Raw genomic sequence first — 15422 nt, 5'->3', positions numbered from 1 at the left:
CTGTCAAGAAGTCAATCGGTCAGACCTATGGACGAGGAAGCTTATCTCGGCCCAGGAGCACCGCATTCGAGAGGCAGCAGAAGACTCTGGGTTCAAAGCCCATAAACCAGTTAAGGTTGTCACCGACAATGCCACCCGATGGCTTTCGCAATTCTACATGATGCAACGCGCGCTTCGACTAAAGCCTTTTTACGATACCTTCATATTCGAGGCTAGGGCACATTTCAACTCTGAGAACCGAACAAGATGCGGCAACTTGAGGAAGGGCGTCAGAGAACCCTACTTTCTCCAGGAAGGCAATAGGCTGGAAGAGAGTGATTGGGAGGCAATACAAGCTCTCCATGACATCCTTCTCAATTTTGAGCTTGTCATCAAATCCCTGCAGGGCGACTCCCAGTCTCGCGAGAAACAGCGAAGCCTTGGCGAGGAAGCCATTGACCAGATTCATGGCGCAAGTTGGGAAATCCTTGATGCATATGAGTTTCTCCTCGACGGCCTCGAGACTGCGAAGGGCATCGTGGCAGGTCTTCCTGAAGGTGATCATTTGGTCGTGAACGTCAACAATGCGTGGAAGAAGCTCGATTCCTACTACGCGAAGGTGGGTGAATCACCATTGATCTACGCTGCCGCGGTTCTGAATCCTGGGAAACGTTGGGACGCTTTCGACGGGTGGTACGAAGATCACCCCAACTGGATCGACGCAGCGAGGCAACAGGTGTACCGCCTATGGCGTGAACAGTACAAAGATTTGCCGATTGACGCTGAAGACGTCCTCGAGCCGCCTAGGAAAGCCCTTCGTCTTTCGACCAACAAATTCACAAACTTCAAAAAGCAAAGGCGAGACGTCAGCGGGCCAAGGGTCGGAACCACTACATCCACTCCACTTTTGGACCAAGTAGAGTGGATGTGCGATTTTTAGGCAATTACATAGTGGATGTAGCACATATCTGACCGGGGCGGAATGGATGTACACACGTGGATTTATAAGTGGATTTATAGTGGACCCTTGAGGCTATTCACAACCTCCTCGGTGCCTATTCACCCTCACTTTCAGAGGTTGACACTAACTCTTCAGCCTGTTGCTGCTGTGTTGAATCGTCAACCTCGCTGGCGCTGTCCTCGCCCTCCAATAGCCATTTTGACTCAGCAAGCGCCAGCTCGTCGTCGCTTAGAGTCCCACAACCGCCATCCGGCTTACTTTCAAGGTGCGACTTAAGCAATGGATCCAGGTCCTTGATAAGGCCAGCACGGTACCAAGAGCGTAAAACCTGACAAATGGCGATAATCTCAGCATCCAGGTTCGTACGCAACCCCGAGACCATCTTGCCAGCAGCTGAAAATAACCTCTCACACTCGGCTGACATCGGCTGGATCGTCAGGAAGTCCAATGCCATCCTGGATAACCGAGGATATCTGCCTTGCTTAGTGATCCAGTAACCAATTGGATCACGAACGTTGCCGTCGCTGGCCTCACGATCCGTCTGCCACGCTTGGTACTCGTCACCAACAATAATTGCTGCGTATGCTGGTTTTGAGTTCGGCAGACGACTGTTCTTCTCGAAGGGGTTGAAAAACCGAGGTCTTTTTGCCGGTGGCTCGTCGTCGCCTCTGCTGCTGTTGGTTCTAACCTCGAGATGAGCGTAATCGGACAGCCAGACGTCGGCAACCGTCTCTTTTGCCTTTTCAATCCAACTAGGCTTATGAGCCCACGTTTCATCAAACCAGTCCCAACGATAAGCTGGATGGAGCGCCATAGCCGTATAGTAGATGGGCGTCTCGTCCAACCGCTGATAATATTCATCCAGCTTATCCCGAGCAAGGTTGATTCCGATGCGGAAGTGCTCTGGATCAGGAAAGTCAGCAGCAAGCTGCTTATATTCTTCCAGTGTGTTAAGCAGCAATTCATAGCCAAGCACTACGTCCCAGATATTGCCGTAGGAGCCAGTCCAGCCTTGCTTACGCCTGCGGATGTGTCCATCACCCTCAAGCGTCTTTACCGCGGTCTCAAAAACAGTCAGAATAGCCTCCAAATGGTAAAGAACCTCCCAGTCTTTGTCTGTTAGCTGATTCTCGTCTCGGAGGATGCGTGGTTTTTTCGCCAACTTGGCTTGCGTTACTTGGCCAGTATTTTTAGACCGATTTTCGTCCTCCCATTGCGCCTTATACTTGATCAGTAGGAGTTCGATAGAGGTTTTCAACCGTAGAGCCCTGCGGATCATGTAGAGTTGTGACAGCCAACGCGTGTCGTTATCGATAATTAGCTTGAGTGGTTTCTTCGATCGGAGTTTAAGGGTGGCGGCGCGATTAATTTCGTCCTGTTAGATACACCAAATTAGTATGAGACGAATAGGATTTAGTAAGACCGCTTACCCTCTGGACCTCCTTGAATAAGTAAATTAGCCGATGGCTAATACGCACATCAACTACGATATTGTGTAACTTGCCAACTGGTCCTTTTTTGCGCCATTGAGCGTATTCAGTATCAGACAACGCTTCTGCACCTGATAATTGCTGCTCGAACGCGTTAGCGTTTTGCCAAACAAGAGCGCCTTGGCTGACAAGTTAATTGTGTGGCCAATACAGCGTCCTCGGCGTAGTCGGCCATCGAACCCAAGTTCAGCACCAATGACCTCCATTGCAGTATCGTTGTTTTCAGCATTGTCGAGCGTGAAATAGCCAATCTTCTCTGGACTCACGCCAAGAGTGTGTAGGACATCGAGAACCTCCCCACCGATCGTTGAGCCGAAGTGACGATGAGCCTCCGGAACCCCAATCATGATTTTACATGGCCGATTCTTCTCATCTCTGAAGAAACAAGTAATACCGTACAGGGCAAGCTTATTTCGAGACGTCCAGCCATCAAATGAGATATGAAGCGCTCCAGGGGAGTTCCTCAGCACCTCGATAACCGTCTGCTTGTGGCGGTTATACTCTTGAATGATCTTATATCGGACAGCGGTGGCACTCAAGTTGACGTGTTGGATCGAAACGGAGGGACTCAAATAGTCGAAAATTTCTCGGAGGATGGGGTTCTCGGCGAAGGAAAATGACTGGTTGCTACTGACGATTAACTCGACTAGCATACGCTGAAAGTGTTGCTTATCAAAGCGTGAGATGAAGCTATTCGCGATATTCTGTTCCGTAGGCTTGTTGACGTCCAGTTTCAAAACAGAGGCAATAGTCGGCTGGCTCGATTTCAGTGCGCCTTCGGATTTGAGCTGTGCTGTGCTCTTTTTCTCTCCCTCTGGTGCTGGTGTTTTATGCTCACGCCATAGATGATTTGCCGCGTTCTGGAGACCTGAAGAGGTAAAACTCGCGATAATGGGACGATTTCCGAGGATACAGTCCTTGCAAGCCCATTTGCGTAAGCCATGACGTTGAATATCATAGCCAAAGTCCCACAGCCAAGAGCTAGTATCACGAGCGCGTTCTGACCAATTCCAGCCTCTGAAATGGCGAAAAAGACGGTCCTCGAGCTGCTGCTGTTGGCCTGGTTGGCCTGGTTTGGCTGACATCGTCGAATTTATTTTTTTTGGCAAAAACAAAGCAGGAAACCTGTAGAAAACGTGCTCAATAGGGGTAGTTTCTCGTATAATGGATTAGCTGTAGGGGTGATTGACCTCGGCTAACTTGGGTCCAGGTACCTCGATTTAATAGGCAATTATATACAAAAATAAGTACTATGAACCGTACAGGGCCAGGGAATATCCCACTGTACCCAAATCCACCTACCTAGTTAAATACTGCCACATAAGGCCCTCTTCTACACCTTTCCTTCCTCGATCAAAGATGAACGTAGAACAAATCCGCCTCTTAGGCGACATCTTAGTCGAGGAATCATATAAAGCGCAGTGTTCAGAAATAACTGACGAACGATTAATTATTACGGTAAGTCTTCCAGTACTCTCAGGAGCACCACGCTAACATATTTGCTGAGATATTGGAGCGAGTCGCGGATCTTCTGAGGACATTGCCGAACGCGACACAGACCAAGATTAGGGACAGATTTGGGTTGATATGGAACCCTGAAAAGTCGCCACGCTTTGTCGAGTTGTCGATTTCGTCTCCACGAGCATCTTCAACAGATGTCTTGGATACCACAACAAGTATCGGCTCTGTCTTTGATCTCGAAACAAGCCCTATGTTCCTAGAAAATCTCCAAGTCTGGGCTAAGAAACCTCAAGTGTTTTGGGACCAGGAGAAGGTCACTTTGGGGCAGGACCTAGGCGGCTACATTGCTATATTAGAGCACGCACAAGCTGCAAACCAAGTCAGGCTACGGTTCACGAAAAGGGAATTTTTTCGCTGCCGATGGACATGGGGCAAGAAAGAAAAGGAGATGTTTCTTCAGAGCGTAAGGAAAGATGCTTCCATCACTGATGAGCAGTGTAGGCAGTGGCTTCTCGAAGGAAGTATTTACGAGGACTTAACCAAAATATTCGGGGACGCAGCACTCTTCCCACTAAAGATGATCATGTATGTGTGAATTACCGACCCCTTCACGCACATCAGTCAGGTAACTTCTCTTTAGTAATAAGAACACGGGCAAAGAGGCATTTAGCAACATCATATCACGCCTCGATGTGGAATCTGTCAAGGAAGCTATTGCGAAATACGCGGAGGCGGCGAAGGAAATCACTGCCTACATACGCAAACAATTGGCAACAAGCAACATCTGCAAGCCTGGAGCTTTTCTCCTTCAGACCGACCATAGGGTTCCCCACGAACACTCGGAACCGGCGCGTAAGAAACGCAAAACACGCCCTCCGGCATCCCGATCACCGAATGCCGTCGAACCCGAGCCAGCTAGAGTCACCTCGCCTCCGACGGCACCAGACAATGCCGGACCCGGATCACAGCCTTCGCAGAACATGAATCAACCACAGGACCGCGAATCCCAGCAAGATCCGACAAACGTAGGGCCATCCCTTCACCGGACTGTACCAGCTTCAGGCACAACAGTCACGCAAATTCACGCCATAGGGATCCCACGGTCACAATCAACATCGACGGGGTCTCCCCCAGCCGTCTCTGGTACCGGAAGAGGGGAAGTCGCGCCTATCTCTATGGCGCACAGTCCTAGGGGATTACAAATCGGTATATTAGCTAATTTCAGACCTGCCTTGCGAACCTGCCCAGAGTACCCAGAGTCCCAGGATCGTGTCCCTTCCAGCCATGCTTCAGGGCGCCTATACTCTCTACAAGCGCCACAGAGCCAACACGCTCCCATGGAGCCAAGCGATGAAGTGAACGCGTCAAGGAATGATTATGTCCAAGAACCACAGGAGGGTATTCCGGAATCATTTGGTTCACCGCACAGCACATCAATGCAACCGCAACTACAACTACATCAACTTCCTCAATACAAAGGACAGAGTCGTAGTGAAACTGCAGCGCAAAGGGGACATAAAGTACTAATTAATCTCGATAAGAACTCCCCGAATGGACACCAAACGAGTGTCTTGGTCTCTGCCGATCCTCCCCTAGAGACTCCACTGGTAGATGCAAATTCCCAGACTGCAGGTCTATCGCAGGTGGATAGTCAAGCACATGCACGATACCTTGGATCTATTGAACAATCGCAAGCCAAATCTTCCACCGCTACGCCAGACTATAGAGCTGACGCAGAAGAGAGCTCAGAACAGCCTGATTCTTCGGGACAACCGAACGACACACGGGGACACAGTTCGGTCTTCCTAGTTTCCTACAACCCGACTACGGAGAGCACGAACATCTTTCGTCGCACATTCACGAGGAGTATTGCCAACAAGCCAGGCCGCCTTATTCGGCATTCGCGATAACCAATGAGGATGATTGGAACATGTACGAAACTTTATCCTTCCCTGAGGCGGATGATTTTAATTTTAATTTTGGTTTTTGAGTGCTACTGGTGATGATACTCAACCGGGATCATAGTATAAAAGAAATCACTTAGTTCTAGAGGCTTGTCCATCCCCTTCCCCTCCGCCTCCGAGTTCCCCGTCCCATCCTTATCTTTGGGTTGCAAAGACGTATCGGGCATGAGCAATAAAATCTTCCCCGGCTCCCACTCATGTGAGACCCTCTTGCTCCCCATTTTGACAACAATTCCCACTGGGTCCGAAATTAGAACAGCCAGGCCGGCAAAGTCTTGGCTGGTGTAGACGCCGCTTCTTTCGACTTTAACAATCTCCGGCTTGGGCATCCTGGCGTCTTTTGGCTTTAATCGCACAGTAGATAGAATTTTTTTGATTTCCTGGGCCTCCAGATGTAATTAGCAAAAGAAGCCTCTATGTTATTGTGAGTTCTGACCTTGTGGCGGCCAATTGCGGAAGAGAGCTTCCCACACGATTCGGGAGTGCCATATGAGTAGAGGATCTTTACTCCTTGTTGTTTTACAATCGGAGTAATCCCTCGGATCTCATTACGTAGATCATCGAGAATCACCGCGGCCTCATCTGGCAAGTCGAGCTCTTCGGCTCCATCAACTAGGCTCAGCTTCTTAACTGAGATATTTGCCATGGCAGAGTCGGCGTCCTAGTGAGATGCGAAATTAAAAGGCTTGTCTGACTTGGTTGGTTGGTTGTATTCCTACTCGAGTTTAGCCGCTTTTTAACAGCAGCCATGCCCGGCTAGTGGGGTTTGGCCGACAGCCGAGACGCCCCGAATATTCATCCGTGCCGCCCCACTTCGCCAAACATCACCCACTTTCTCCTCCTCCCTAACTAACCTCTATCTACATCGGCCGACCAGCTGCCGTAGATCGTGGTTTGAGATACTAATGTACATATGTGTTTTGTCTCCAGCGAGGCGGGCTATCCGCCTCGTGTGCGGGTCCTTTCTACCTACAGTCTCCCCCCAGTGCTCAGCAGAGTGTCCTATGAGGCGTGAGTCGCGGCAGAACTGTGGGTCAAATATCGGTTAGAGCCAAGATATCCCTCAAAGCATGGTTGTCGTTGTCGTTGTGGACTCGATTGTATAACCGGCAGGGGTTTCAAATGTTGACGCGATACTGAGCTTTTTTCTTTCTTTTTTCGCTATCTTTTCTCTAGGATTAAATATGAATTAGACCTCTGTACCGGTCCAACATTCGAGACCCCTGCGGGCTGTACGGAAATGATACAGTGAATCTTGACCTTTCTCGTTCCATGGCAGTTGCCAGTTGCAGCCAGCAGCCTTCCGTTTGTCCGTATATTTCTTACCCCTACCTATTACACATTGTGATCCTTTCAGCGCAGGGGTTACATCAGTAGTTGGTGTGGTCGCCATGCACCCTCTGTCCTTCAGTGTCGCGTAACATCCATCACTCCGCTATGGTCCTGTGCAGCTGTATACATAATTCCGGGCATGGACGCCAAGACAACGGGTGAACCCGCATTTACGATTGGTAGCCCCCTAAGCTGGAGCCTGAAGCAAGTTTCTTTAGGCAGCACTGAACGAGCGATAAAGAAGGTCAACAATCACAACTTCGGAAATCTCAACACCCACAGTTCGAGCTCCGGTATGCCATGTCTCTTCCATCGCCCTTGTACTGTTACCCTTCTTTGCCGGAGGGGTGTTCGCTTGCTTCGGCTATTGCCTCATCAAGACGGGCATGCCCCCATACAATGTCAGCTCTTTGACTGCGCCCTAGCGGACTCAGAAAGCACTCGCCCGTACGAGGCTCTGTCCTACGTATGGGCCTCTGAGAACAAGCCTCGGTCTATTTCTATAGACGGCTGCGACTTGCCAGTCGGGGAAAACCTTTACGCGGCGCTATCACATCTTCGAGATCGCTCCATTGAACGAACCATATGGATAGACGCTATTTGCATCAACCAACGATGCCTAAAGGAAAAGGGACAGCAATTCCAGTCTATGGCGAAGATCTATACCAAAGCAAGCCGTGTGATTGTTTGGCTTGGAGGAGCGACACCCGACAGCGGTCAAGCACTCGAAGAAATACGCATCGCAGCAGAGCAGCGTACGAAGCCCTCACCTACGAAGCCCTCAATTAACGAAAGTGCAATCCTTAAACTGCTTGAGGGGCCATGGTTTCAACGCATCTGGGTAAGGAAACAGGCGTCTACCAACATGGACAGAGATTACTGACAAAGTCGATTCAGGTACTTCAGGAAGTTGCCGCGGCCCTAAATGTACTGATCAAATGTGGTCCCACCGAGATTAGCGGATATGCGTTCTGTTCAGGCCTAAGCAAGTTGAACCTATCCTATGAAACCCGCCCGGACCTGTCGTCTCTGATCCGTTCAGTATCCTATCTCATAAGGGGTGCGGCCTTCCGGCCTAGATGCGCAACTGGTCGGTCAGGCAGGTTTTCCCTGGGCATATGCCCTCTAGGTGAGCTGGTAGATATGTACCACACTCGCAAAGCAACTGACCGCCGCGACAAGGTTTATGCCTTGCTCAGCATGAGCTCTGATGATACTAGCATCGCAGGGTTATCCGCCAACTATGAGATTTCATGGGGACGACTATTCCAGCAACTCATCAACTTCTTCTCTAAACGAGTGTCTGTAGACACTTGGGATGATAAGGAGATAGCGGTAATCAGGGGCAAGGGTTGCGTTCTAGGCGAAGTGTCTTCAGTCGAAATAGACACTGATTGGGAAGACAGACAGCACGTGGGCATTACATGGAAGAATGCGTCTGGCTATAGGGGGCCGGGTTCTCCCTGGACCTTATAGGCCTCAGCGAAATCTGTCTAGGTAGGGGATGTTGTCTGCCTTCTACAGGGAGCGTCAAGGCCTACAATCATTAGGTTATGCAACGATTATTGGGTCGTTATAATGATTTCAGTTCCCCCTCCGGACGATCTACAAGATGCGAGCAGTGACACTAAGTCGAAGCTTTTACGATTGATAACAACCTTCCTACATGATTTCCTACTTGTCTGGAACTGGAATATGTATCCAGGCGAGTCGCAGGATGGGGAAGACTACGAACACTTCATGGGCACCCTAGTTTCGAAGTGCTCAAATACAGAGCTAGAATATTGTCTAGATAAAGTGACTAGATTATGGAATACTGGAGTGGCACTACAAGACATGGGAAAAGATGAGGCAGGGGAAAATCTCCGAAAAGCAATGGAGATTATTGAGAGACAATTGACAACAATGGGTGCCCTAGACTTCGCTTGCCCAGGTCCCGACCATTCGATAAGAGGAGATATGGACAAGCTAAAAGGAATGGTAGATTTACTTATCAAGGACAAGGGCGGATGGAGACCGCTGGGGTTGGCGGCAGGGAATGGGCGTGAGGCAATGGTCAAGCTGCTGCTCAATACTGCCAAAGTCGACCCAGACGCCAAGGATTGGGATGGACGGACGCCGTTATGGCAGGCGGCAGCGAAGGGGCACGAGACCATCGTCAAGCTGCTGCTCCATACTGCCAAAGTCGACCCAGACGCTAGGGACGACGATGAACAGACGCCGTTATGGCAGGCGGCAGTAAAGGGGTATGAGGCAATCGTCAAGCTGCTGCTCGATATTGGCAAAGTCGAACTAGACGTCAAGGATGCAAACCACGGTGTTAAGGTGGGGTAGGGGCAGAGTTTATACTCATCATTGTACGCAAAAGGGTAGGTCCCTAATGCCCTAGGTGTTTCTCATTCCTGCACTACTTGCGCACATGTGTGAGGGAACTTTGATGAATAGGAATTTTAATCACAAATCATAATGAAATGAACGACTGTATGAAAATACTGGACTTGGCCAGGTCACGTACTTTACCGGCATCTTATTAGTCTCGGCAGAGCGTGGCAAAATTGGGTCATGAATTTGTTAGACATTACCATCCACCACCCCTCTTTCGCACGGACATGATAACATACAAGATATACTAACAAACCAAACGATATAATGCAGCAAGAACTAATATAGTACAGCCTCTTTTGTTGGGTGATTTTCGAGGCGTAAGTCCCGAAGTATACATATAAAATCAACTCATAATAGTACAGCCTCTGGTAGACAGACCAGGCTTCAGCCGCTGAAGATGGGACGCTGAACACTTGGAGAATTTGGCCTTCAAGCAGGCCTGTCGCAGGGACAAGCGAGGCTGGGAACTGTGGCGAGGAGTAGGGATTGTGATGTTTGAGGGTTATAGGGCTAGAAGTCGGAAAAGAATGTAACTAACGAGACTTAATGTTGTGGGCCCTATGAGGCGTATCCTCCCGGGCGGAATAAATTCATTCATTCATTCAATCCCTATGGGGCCCCGTTGGCGATGAGGGAGAAGAGTAACGGTATTTTGGCCATTCAAGGGTTTAGCTTCCTCTTATACACTACGCAGTAGCTTCCCGCCGTAACCCATCGGTCTGGATCAATGATATTTGGATCATGATCTTGTTGTCCCATCTCAACGGCATAATCCAACGCTGTATTCCCATGTACATCACGAAGATATACAGGCAATTGTACATCTTCGCAAAGAAAGTGCAGGACTTTCTCTGATAGGGTTCCCCTTATGGAACTATGATGGAGAGCAGTTCGACCTTGTTCATCCCTAGACTTTAGGTTTACACCCCAACTTGCTAATTTTTGGAGTACGCTCACAGAAAGCCGGCGCGATCTAGCTGCTAGATGCGCCAAGCCCAACTCCCTTCTGAGGTCTTGAAATCCGGGTCTGCTCCATATTTGAACATAAGATCCAATATTTCTTGGTCATCCTGGTATTCACAGAGGATGAACGCACTGAGATATATGGCCATTGGCGACATACCTCTGCTGTCAAGTTCATTAATGTCATTGAACCGTTCCAAGAGATATCTGGCGACAGCAATGTCAACAGGGCCATCGTTGCTCAACAGATGATGCCACACATTCTGTCCATTTTTATCTTTCGATCCCAGGAATGTTTCCGATAAAAAGTCTGGAACTCGGCTTAATACATCCTGCATTATTTGTAAGTGGCCTTTTTGTGCCGCATAATGCAAAGCGTTGAGTCCGTTGACATCCTCATCCGTGGGATCTGCTCCAAGCGTGAGAAGCTTGGAAACAACACCCAGGTTCCCATTCATGACAGCGAAATGTAATGGTGTTTTGTTCTCTTTTGTGCTCAATGAGATCGTGGCGCCTTTTTCGATGAGCTTCTGGGTTATGGACTCAGATAAGTCTTTGCTACCGGCTGCAATATGCAATGAAGAAATGCCGAACATGTCTTGGGCGTCAACATCGACCTCGGGGTTCTTCAAAAGAAGGTCAAGAATCGCCAACCTTTTTTTTTGGATTGAGCAATATTCGTCCTCATCATCATCTAATTCGATGTAGTCAAGAACACATTCCACGCGGTTATCTGGGTCGTTCCAGAAGTCCACAATGCCGGGCCATTTCGGCCCATACAAATCCCGCCTCAATGCTAGATGTAGGGGCGTCTCGCCGCTATCCGAAGGAAAGTTTGGATTGGCGCCATGATCCAGAAGGAACTTCGTCATCCGTTGACTCCCCGTCAAGGCAGCGAGGTGTAAAGTAGTCAGACCTTCCACTGTGCGGGAGTTTTGGGCAACACTCTTCTCACTATCTCCGATAACGTATATAACTCTGCCCTCTTGATAAGTGGGTATGTATGTCTGTCTCACCACTAGCGTATCTACTGGCGTTCCGGCGCTGAGAAAGGTTCGGGCGATCGCTTCGTCACCGTTCTTGACTGTGTAGTGCAAAGGAGTCATGTTCTCGATGTCTGAGTCCAGGCTCGCTCTTCTCTCCAGTAAAAGCTGAACGCATTGTTCCCAGCCGTTAAGCACAGCATAATGCAAAGGGGTTCTCCCTTCTGCATCCCGTACATCGGTGCATAGGCCTTGCTCTATAAGCCATTCCACAGTCTCTTTTCCCTGTTCATTCCCACACTTTGCTTTAAGTAGCAACCAATTTCTGGTAACCCTTGACTCTGAAGAAAGAAACCTAGCGACGGAGGGCGGTTTGGTTACAGCGAGGCGGGCATGCAGGGCACTATACTCCATGGAGTAATCCAGCAGTGGATAAAGCTGCCTCCCAGCCTTTTCGCGTTGTAGACATTCGTCTATCTCCGAGAACTCGACGTCAAAGACACGGAACAAAAGATAGGCAAGGCATGACGTTGCAATTGCAGCGTCTGCATCCGGGCGCCACTTTTCTCGTGTTCGCTTCAAGTACTCTTTCGTAGTGTTATGAATTAGAGTGACCCTGTCGTTCTTTTCATCTATCTCCACCAAGCCCGCGCAGACGGAGACCATGTCTTCAATATCCATTAGTCTCTCCTCATCAAGATGTGAATCTGTTTCCTGGACGATAACTGCTGTTCGGAGCTCTTCGACCCTGAGGGGTCTCTTTGCAAAGGTAAGCCATGCTAGAACATCCTTAGCGATTGCTGTTCGTTCTCGATGCTGACTCTCTATCCTTTTCATTGCATCGTCGTAGGCCTCGTCGTATGCTAGTGTCCCGGTTGGCAAGGCGGTGAGGGCGTTCCTGAGAGTCCCGACTGACAATTTACCTTCTAGAGAGTTGAGATGCAGGCGGGCAAGGAGGAACCTATGCTATATCAGCTTCCAATAGTGCCCTTAAAGAAAAAGGGAATCAACACACATCCCTCCGCTCGCTCCTAAGATGGCGTTGCAAATATCCTCCTGAAGCTGCTGGTCACGCATGACGAACCGACTAAGCTTTGACATATTACGATTGAGGTATTTGCGAACATCGGTACCCCTGGCATGTACTTCGAGTATACTACTTCCTTTCAACACCGGGTCGTTGGCAATATCAGGGATAGCCCGAGAGGTCGCCAAGATATTCGCTCCCTGCAAGCCTCTGAGCTGAGCCATAACGTCTCTCCATACAAGACACTCGTCGAGGCCATCAATAACTATGAAGATTCGATAATGCAGACACGCCACAGTCTTCAACGCACTTGCAATTTCTCTGAGCGAAGGTCGAGTGCCCTTATCCTTGTGCTTGCTATACAAAGTGCTCATTGCATCTGGTAAAGAGCCTGAACACTGGGCAAGCTGCTTGAGGATACTCGATAGAATAAGATTGTCGGTTTCGTTGTATCGGTGCCCAAAGTCGCAGTAATGGTAAGCTATGCCAATGTTGCTGTCATTCCCGAAGAGGTTCTGAAGGTGGTGGATGGCAATGGCGGCTAGGACTGTCTTCCCCGCTCCTGGAAGGCCTGGACAGAAAAACATTCTATCTTTAGTTTTAATCCATTTCTGGAACTCTTCGGAACCGAGGAACCATTCACCAGTTCCGTCTTCATGTTGATCAAATAAAATGCTTTTGATGTGAGCCATGGTCAACAGTTCCAATCCAATTCAAGATTTCATATCGCTCCTGTTGATTGAATCGCTCGGTGAGATGATGAATGTCCTGTTCAATCCTGCAGGATCTTTGACTGTGATCATTTCAGCTCATCAGACGTTGAAGAGAGAACGTTATAGATACCTATATAGCTGTCTCTCAATTCCATTGAGCAATTCAAGGTTTAACGACAACCGTCCTCGGAAATCTTGAACGTCGTCCTGATCCCAGTTTAATCTTTTCCAGGCTTTCTTCGCACACTGGGCCATACTCGTACTGCTAGATCCAAGTTCTCGATACTTGTCAAGTCTTGCGAGAAGATCATGCAAAAGACAAATGGAGTCGTCACTGATACTTTTCAAACTTTCTTGCTGCTTGATCTCAGGTTCCCACCCCGATAAAAGGACGTCAATATCTTGGACGACGTTCGAAAAGTTTCTGAGACTGCCAGTCGAGCGCGAGTGAGTAGATGTGTGAAGAGAGGGAGCGGTATTGGCTTACTCTTTTGATATTGCATCATACTGGCGAGGAGCATCCACAAATCTTTTCCTGGCTTGAATAACAAGCTCTAGGATTTTAATAAAATCGCCCACACCGACCCCGATATTCATTGTGTCGCTAAAACGGTTAAATGAAAGGGAGATCCAGGCTCAAATTTCTAGCCAGTTAGTGCTAAAATGGAAAATACCTCGTAGCCTCTGTAATTCAGGTAAAAAGTGTCAGGGGTGGTTGAATTTTTAAAATATAAATGCAAGACTGTAGTATTTAATGCCTAAAGTCCAGATGCATATACTTTAGGCAGCAATGTGGCACCGCTGTCCTGCATCCCCGGGACCTATATCAGGCTGTAAGGCAGAATCTATTGACCTCACAGGTTTGTAAGTTACCCGTAGATCTGACTGAAAAGGAGCCCCACTCTTCGAGTGGGCGGCAAAGCCACCGGACAGTCAGGTCCCCCGCTTTGTATGCATTTCACCCAAATCACCACCAAAACTCACCAATTTGAAGACCACATTTGGTAGCCGTATGTCCCTCCCTATCTCTGAGCTTGTCTGATTGCCTAAAAGAGACTATGTCTGATCCTTTTACCGCAAGCCCGGCTGTGCAGGCTGCCCGTTGGATCCTCACGGAGTCTGACCGCCGTGAGCGCCTCGGCAAGCCGCGGACATAGATGCGTATTGTTGTACAATAGTTGTATGTTGTGAGGTAGTGTTGTACAACTTTACAACAGTTGTACAACAATAAGGTCACGTGCAACGATAAAACGGGTAGAATTAAGATGCCATGGCTCTATATCTTCGTCTAACTATAACATTTTAGTCATCTTGTAAGACTTCCGAACTGTTACGATCGGCCCCTATAGGCAGCTGTAAGCAGGGTTCAAATCCACGACACATCTGGGCTCAGTGTAGTGGAAACAGGGATTGCACGTGGCGCAAAAAGATCCGTGCATTCGTGCACGGATCGCTATGTGATCCTAAATCCACCAGAAGTGCTAGTGTAGTGTCGTGGATTTGAACCCTGGAGCCTGTAAGCACCACTGTAATCGCTAGCATAGTGATTATGGCCCAATCTTTTGCCCTGTGGCTTAGCGGTTAGGTGCAACCGTTACACGATAATCACTCGTGTGACGGGTGAAGGTTCCCAAGGGATAAACTAGTCCGTACTGGTTTATGTTGGCAGAGTCGTAGGGCGTTGTCACTGAGCGTTGCGAAGTGTCACGTCTCTTAATAGTGAATAGAGCGGGTTAGGCGTATTCAGGTAAAGAAGTTTTGTTGATAGCTGGTAGGCCATCGTACTATCTAGTGCTAAGCGAATGTATATATACATGAGGTTATGCAGGTCGAACGAGGTCGGTTCGACTCTGTTCGACAGGCATGCAAGGCGAACGAGGTCGGTTCGACTCTGTTCGTCATGCAAGTCGAATGGGGTCCGTTCGACTTGTATAGGGTAGGTCTATTCTAAGTGGTGGAAAACGTGGGGTATGTTATCTCACGTGGGTGGAGATTAGTTGGGTCGTAACACGAACCCTTCCAATCTGAGTCTTGTTCTTCTCAAGAAACTCCATATGAAAGAAGCTGTAGAAGTCCCAGCCCAGCCGCTCGATGGCTGTTAATTGAGCAGATGTTGAATTAATATCCGATGAGCTAGCCATAGGTAGTCGAGATTCTCAGAATA

The 15422-nt window shown here is 48.8% G+C and overlaps 6 protein-coding genes across 6 annotated transcripts; 3 read left to right on the top strand and 3 right to left on the bottom strand.

Moving 5' to 3' along the window:
* Positions 1-3789: 3789 nt before the first annotated feature.
* On the top strand, positions 3790-5801 carry FPOAC1_007341 (uncharacterized protein; the record flags this gene model as incomplete). Its single annotated transcript, XM_044851809.1, has 3 exons — positions 3790-3888; positions 3938-4476; positions 4532-5801. 3 exons carry the CDS (start codon positions 3790-3792, stop codon positions 5799-5801), a joined length of 1908 nt encoding a protein of 635 aa, XP_044710521.1.
* Positions 5802-5884: 83 nt separating this feature from the next.
* On the bottom strand, positions 5885-6501 carry FPOAC1_007340 (uncharacterized protein; the record flags this gene model as incomplete). The annotated part of the gene is made up of 2 exons (XM_044851808.1): positions 5885-6241; positions 6292-6501. The coding sequence occupies 2 exons, from the start codon at positions 6499-6501 to the stop codon at positions 5885-5887; spliced, it is 567 nt and encodes a 188-aa protein (XP_044710520.1).
* Positions 6502-7326: 825 nt separating this feature from the next.
* Positions 7327-8663, top strand: FPOAC1_007339 (uncharacterized protein; the record flags this gene model as incomplete). Its single annotated transcript, XM_044851807.1, has 2 exons — positions 7327-8028; positions 8085-8663. The coding sequence occupies 2 exons, from the start codon at positions 7327-7329 to the stop codon at positions 8661-8663; spliced, it is 1281 nt and encodes a 426-aa protein (XP_044710519.1).
* A 429-nt stretch (positions 8664-9092) lies between these two features.
* Positions 9093-9521, top strand: FPOAC1_007338 (uncharacterized protein; the record flags this gene model as incomplete). The annotated part of the gene is made up of 1 exon (XM_044851806.1): positions 9093-9521. One exon carries the CDS (start codon positions 9093-9095, stop codon positions 9519-9521), a length of 429 nt encoding a protein of 142 aa, XP_044710518.1.
* Positions 9522-10552: 1031 nt separating this feature from the next.
* On the bottom strand, positions 10553-13132 carry FPOAC1_007337 (uncharacterized protein; the record flags this gene model as incomplete). The annotated part of the gene is made up of 2 exons (XM_044851805.1): positions 10553-12479; positions 12534-13132. 2 exons carry the CDS (start codon positions 13130-13132, stop codon positions 10553-10555), a joined length of 2526 nt encoding a protein of 841 aa, XP_044710517.1.
* Positions 13133-13208: 76 nt separating this feature from the next.
* On the bottom strand, positions 13209-13855 carry FPOAC1_007336 (uncharacterized protein; the record flags this gene model as incomplete). Its single annotated transcript, XM_044851804.1, has 3 exons — positions 13209-13338; positions 13389-13688; positions 13746-13855. The coding sequence occupies 3 exons, from the start codon at positions 13853-13855 to the stop codon at positions 13209-13211; spliced, it is 540 nt and encodes a 179-aa protein (XP_044710516.1).
* Positions 13856-15422: the final 1567 nt, after the last annotated feature.

This window comes from Fusarium poae, chromosome 2, assembly GCF_019609905.1.
Source record: "Fusarium poae strain DAOMC 252244 chromosome 2, whole genome shotgun sequence".
NCBI classification, from domain to species: Eukaryota; Fungi; Ascomycota; class Sordariomycetes; order Hypocreales; family Nectriaceae; genus Fusarium; species Fusarium poae.
Note: the sequence above shows the minus strand (reverse complement) of the source record. Positions and strands in the feature narration are given on the sequence as shown.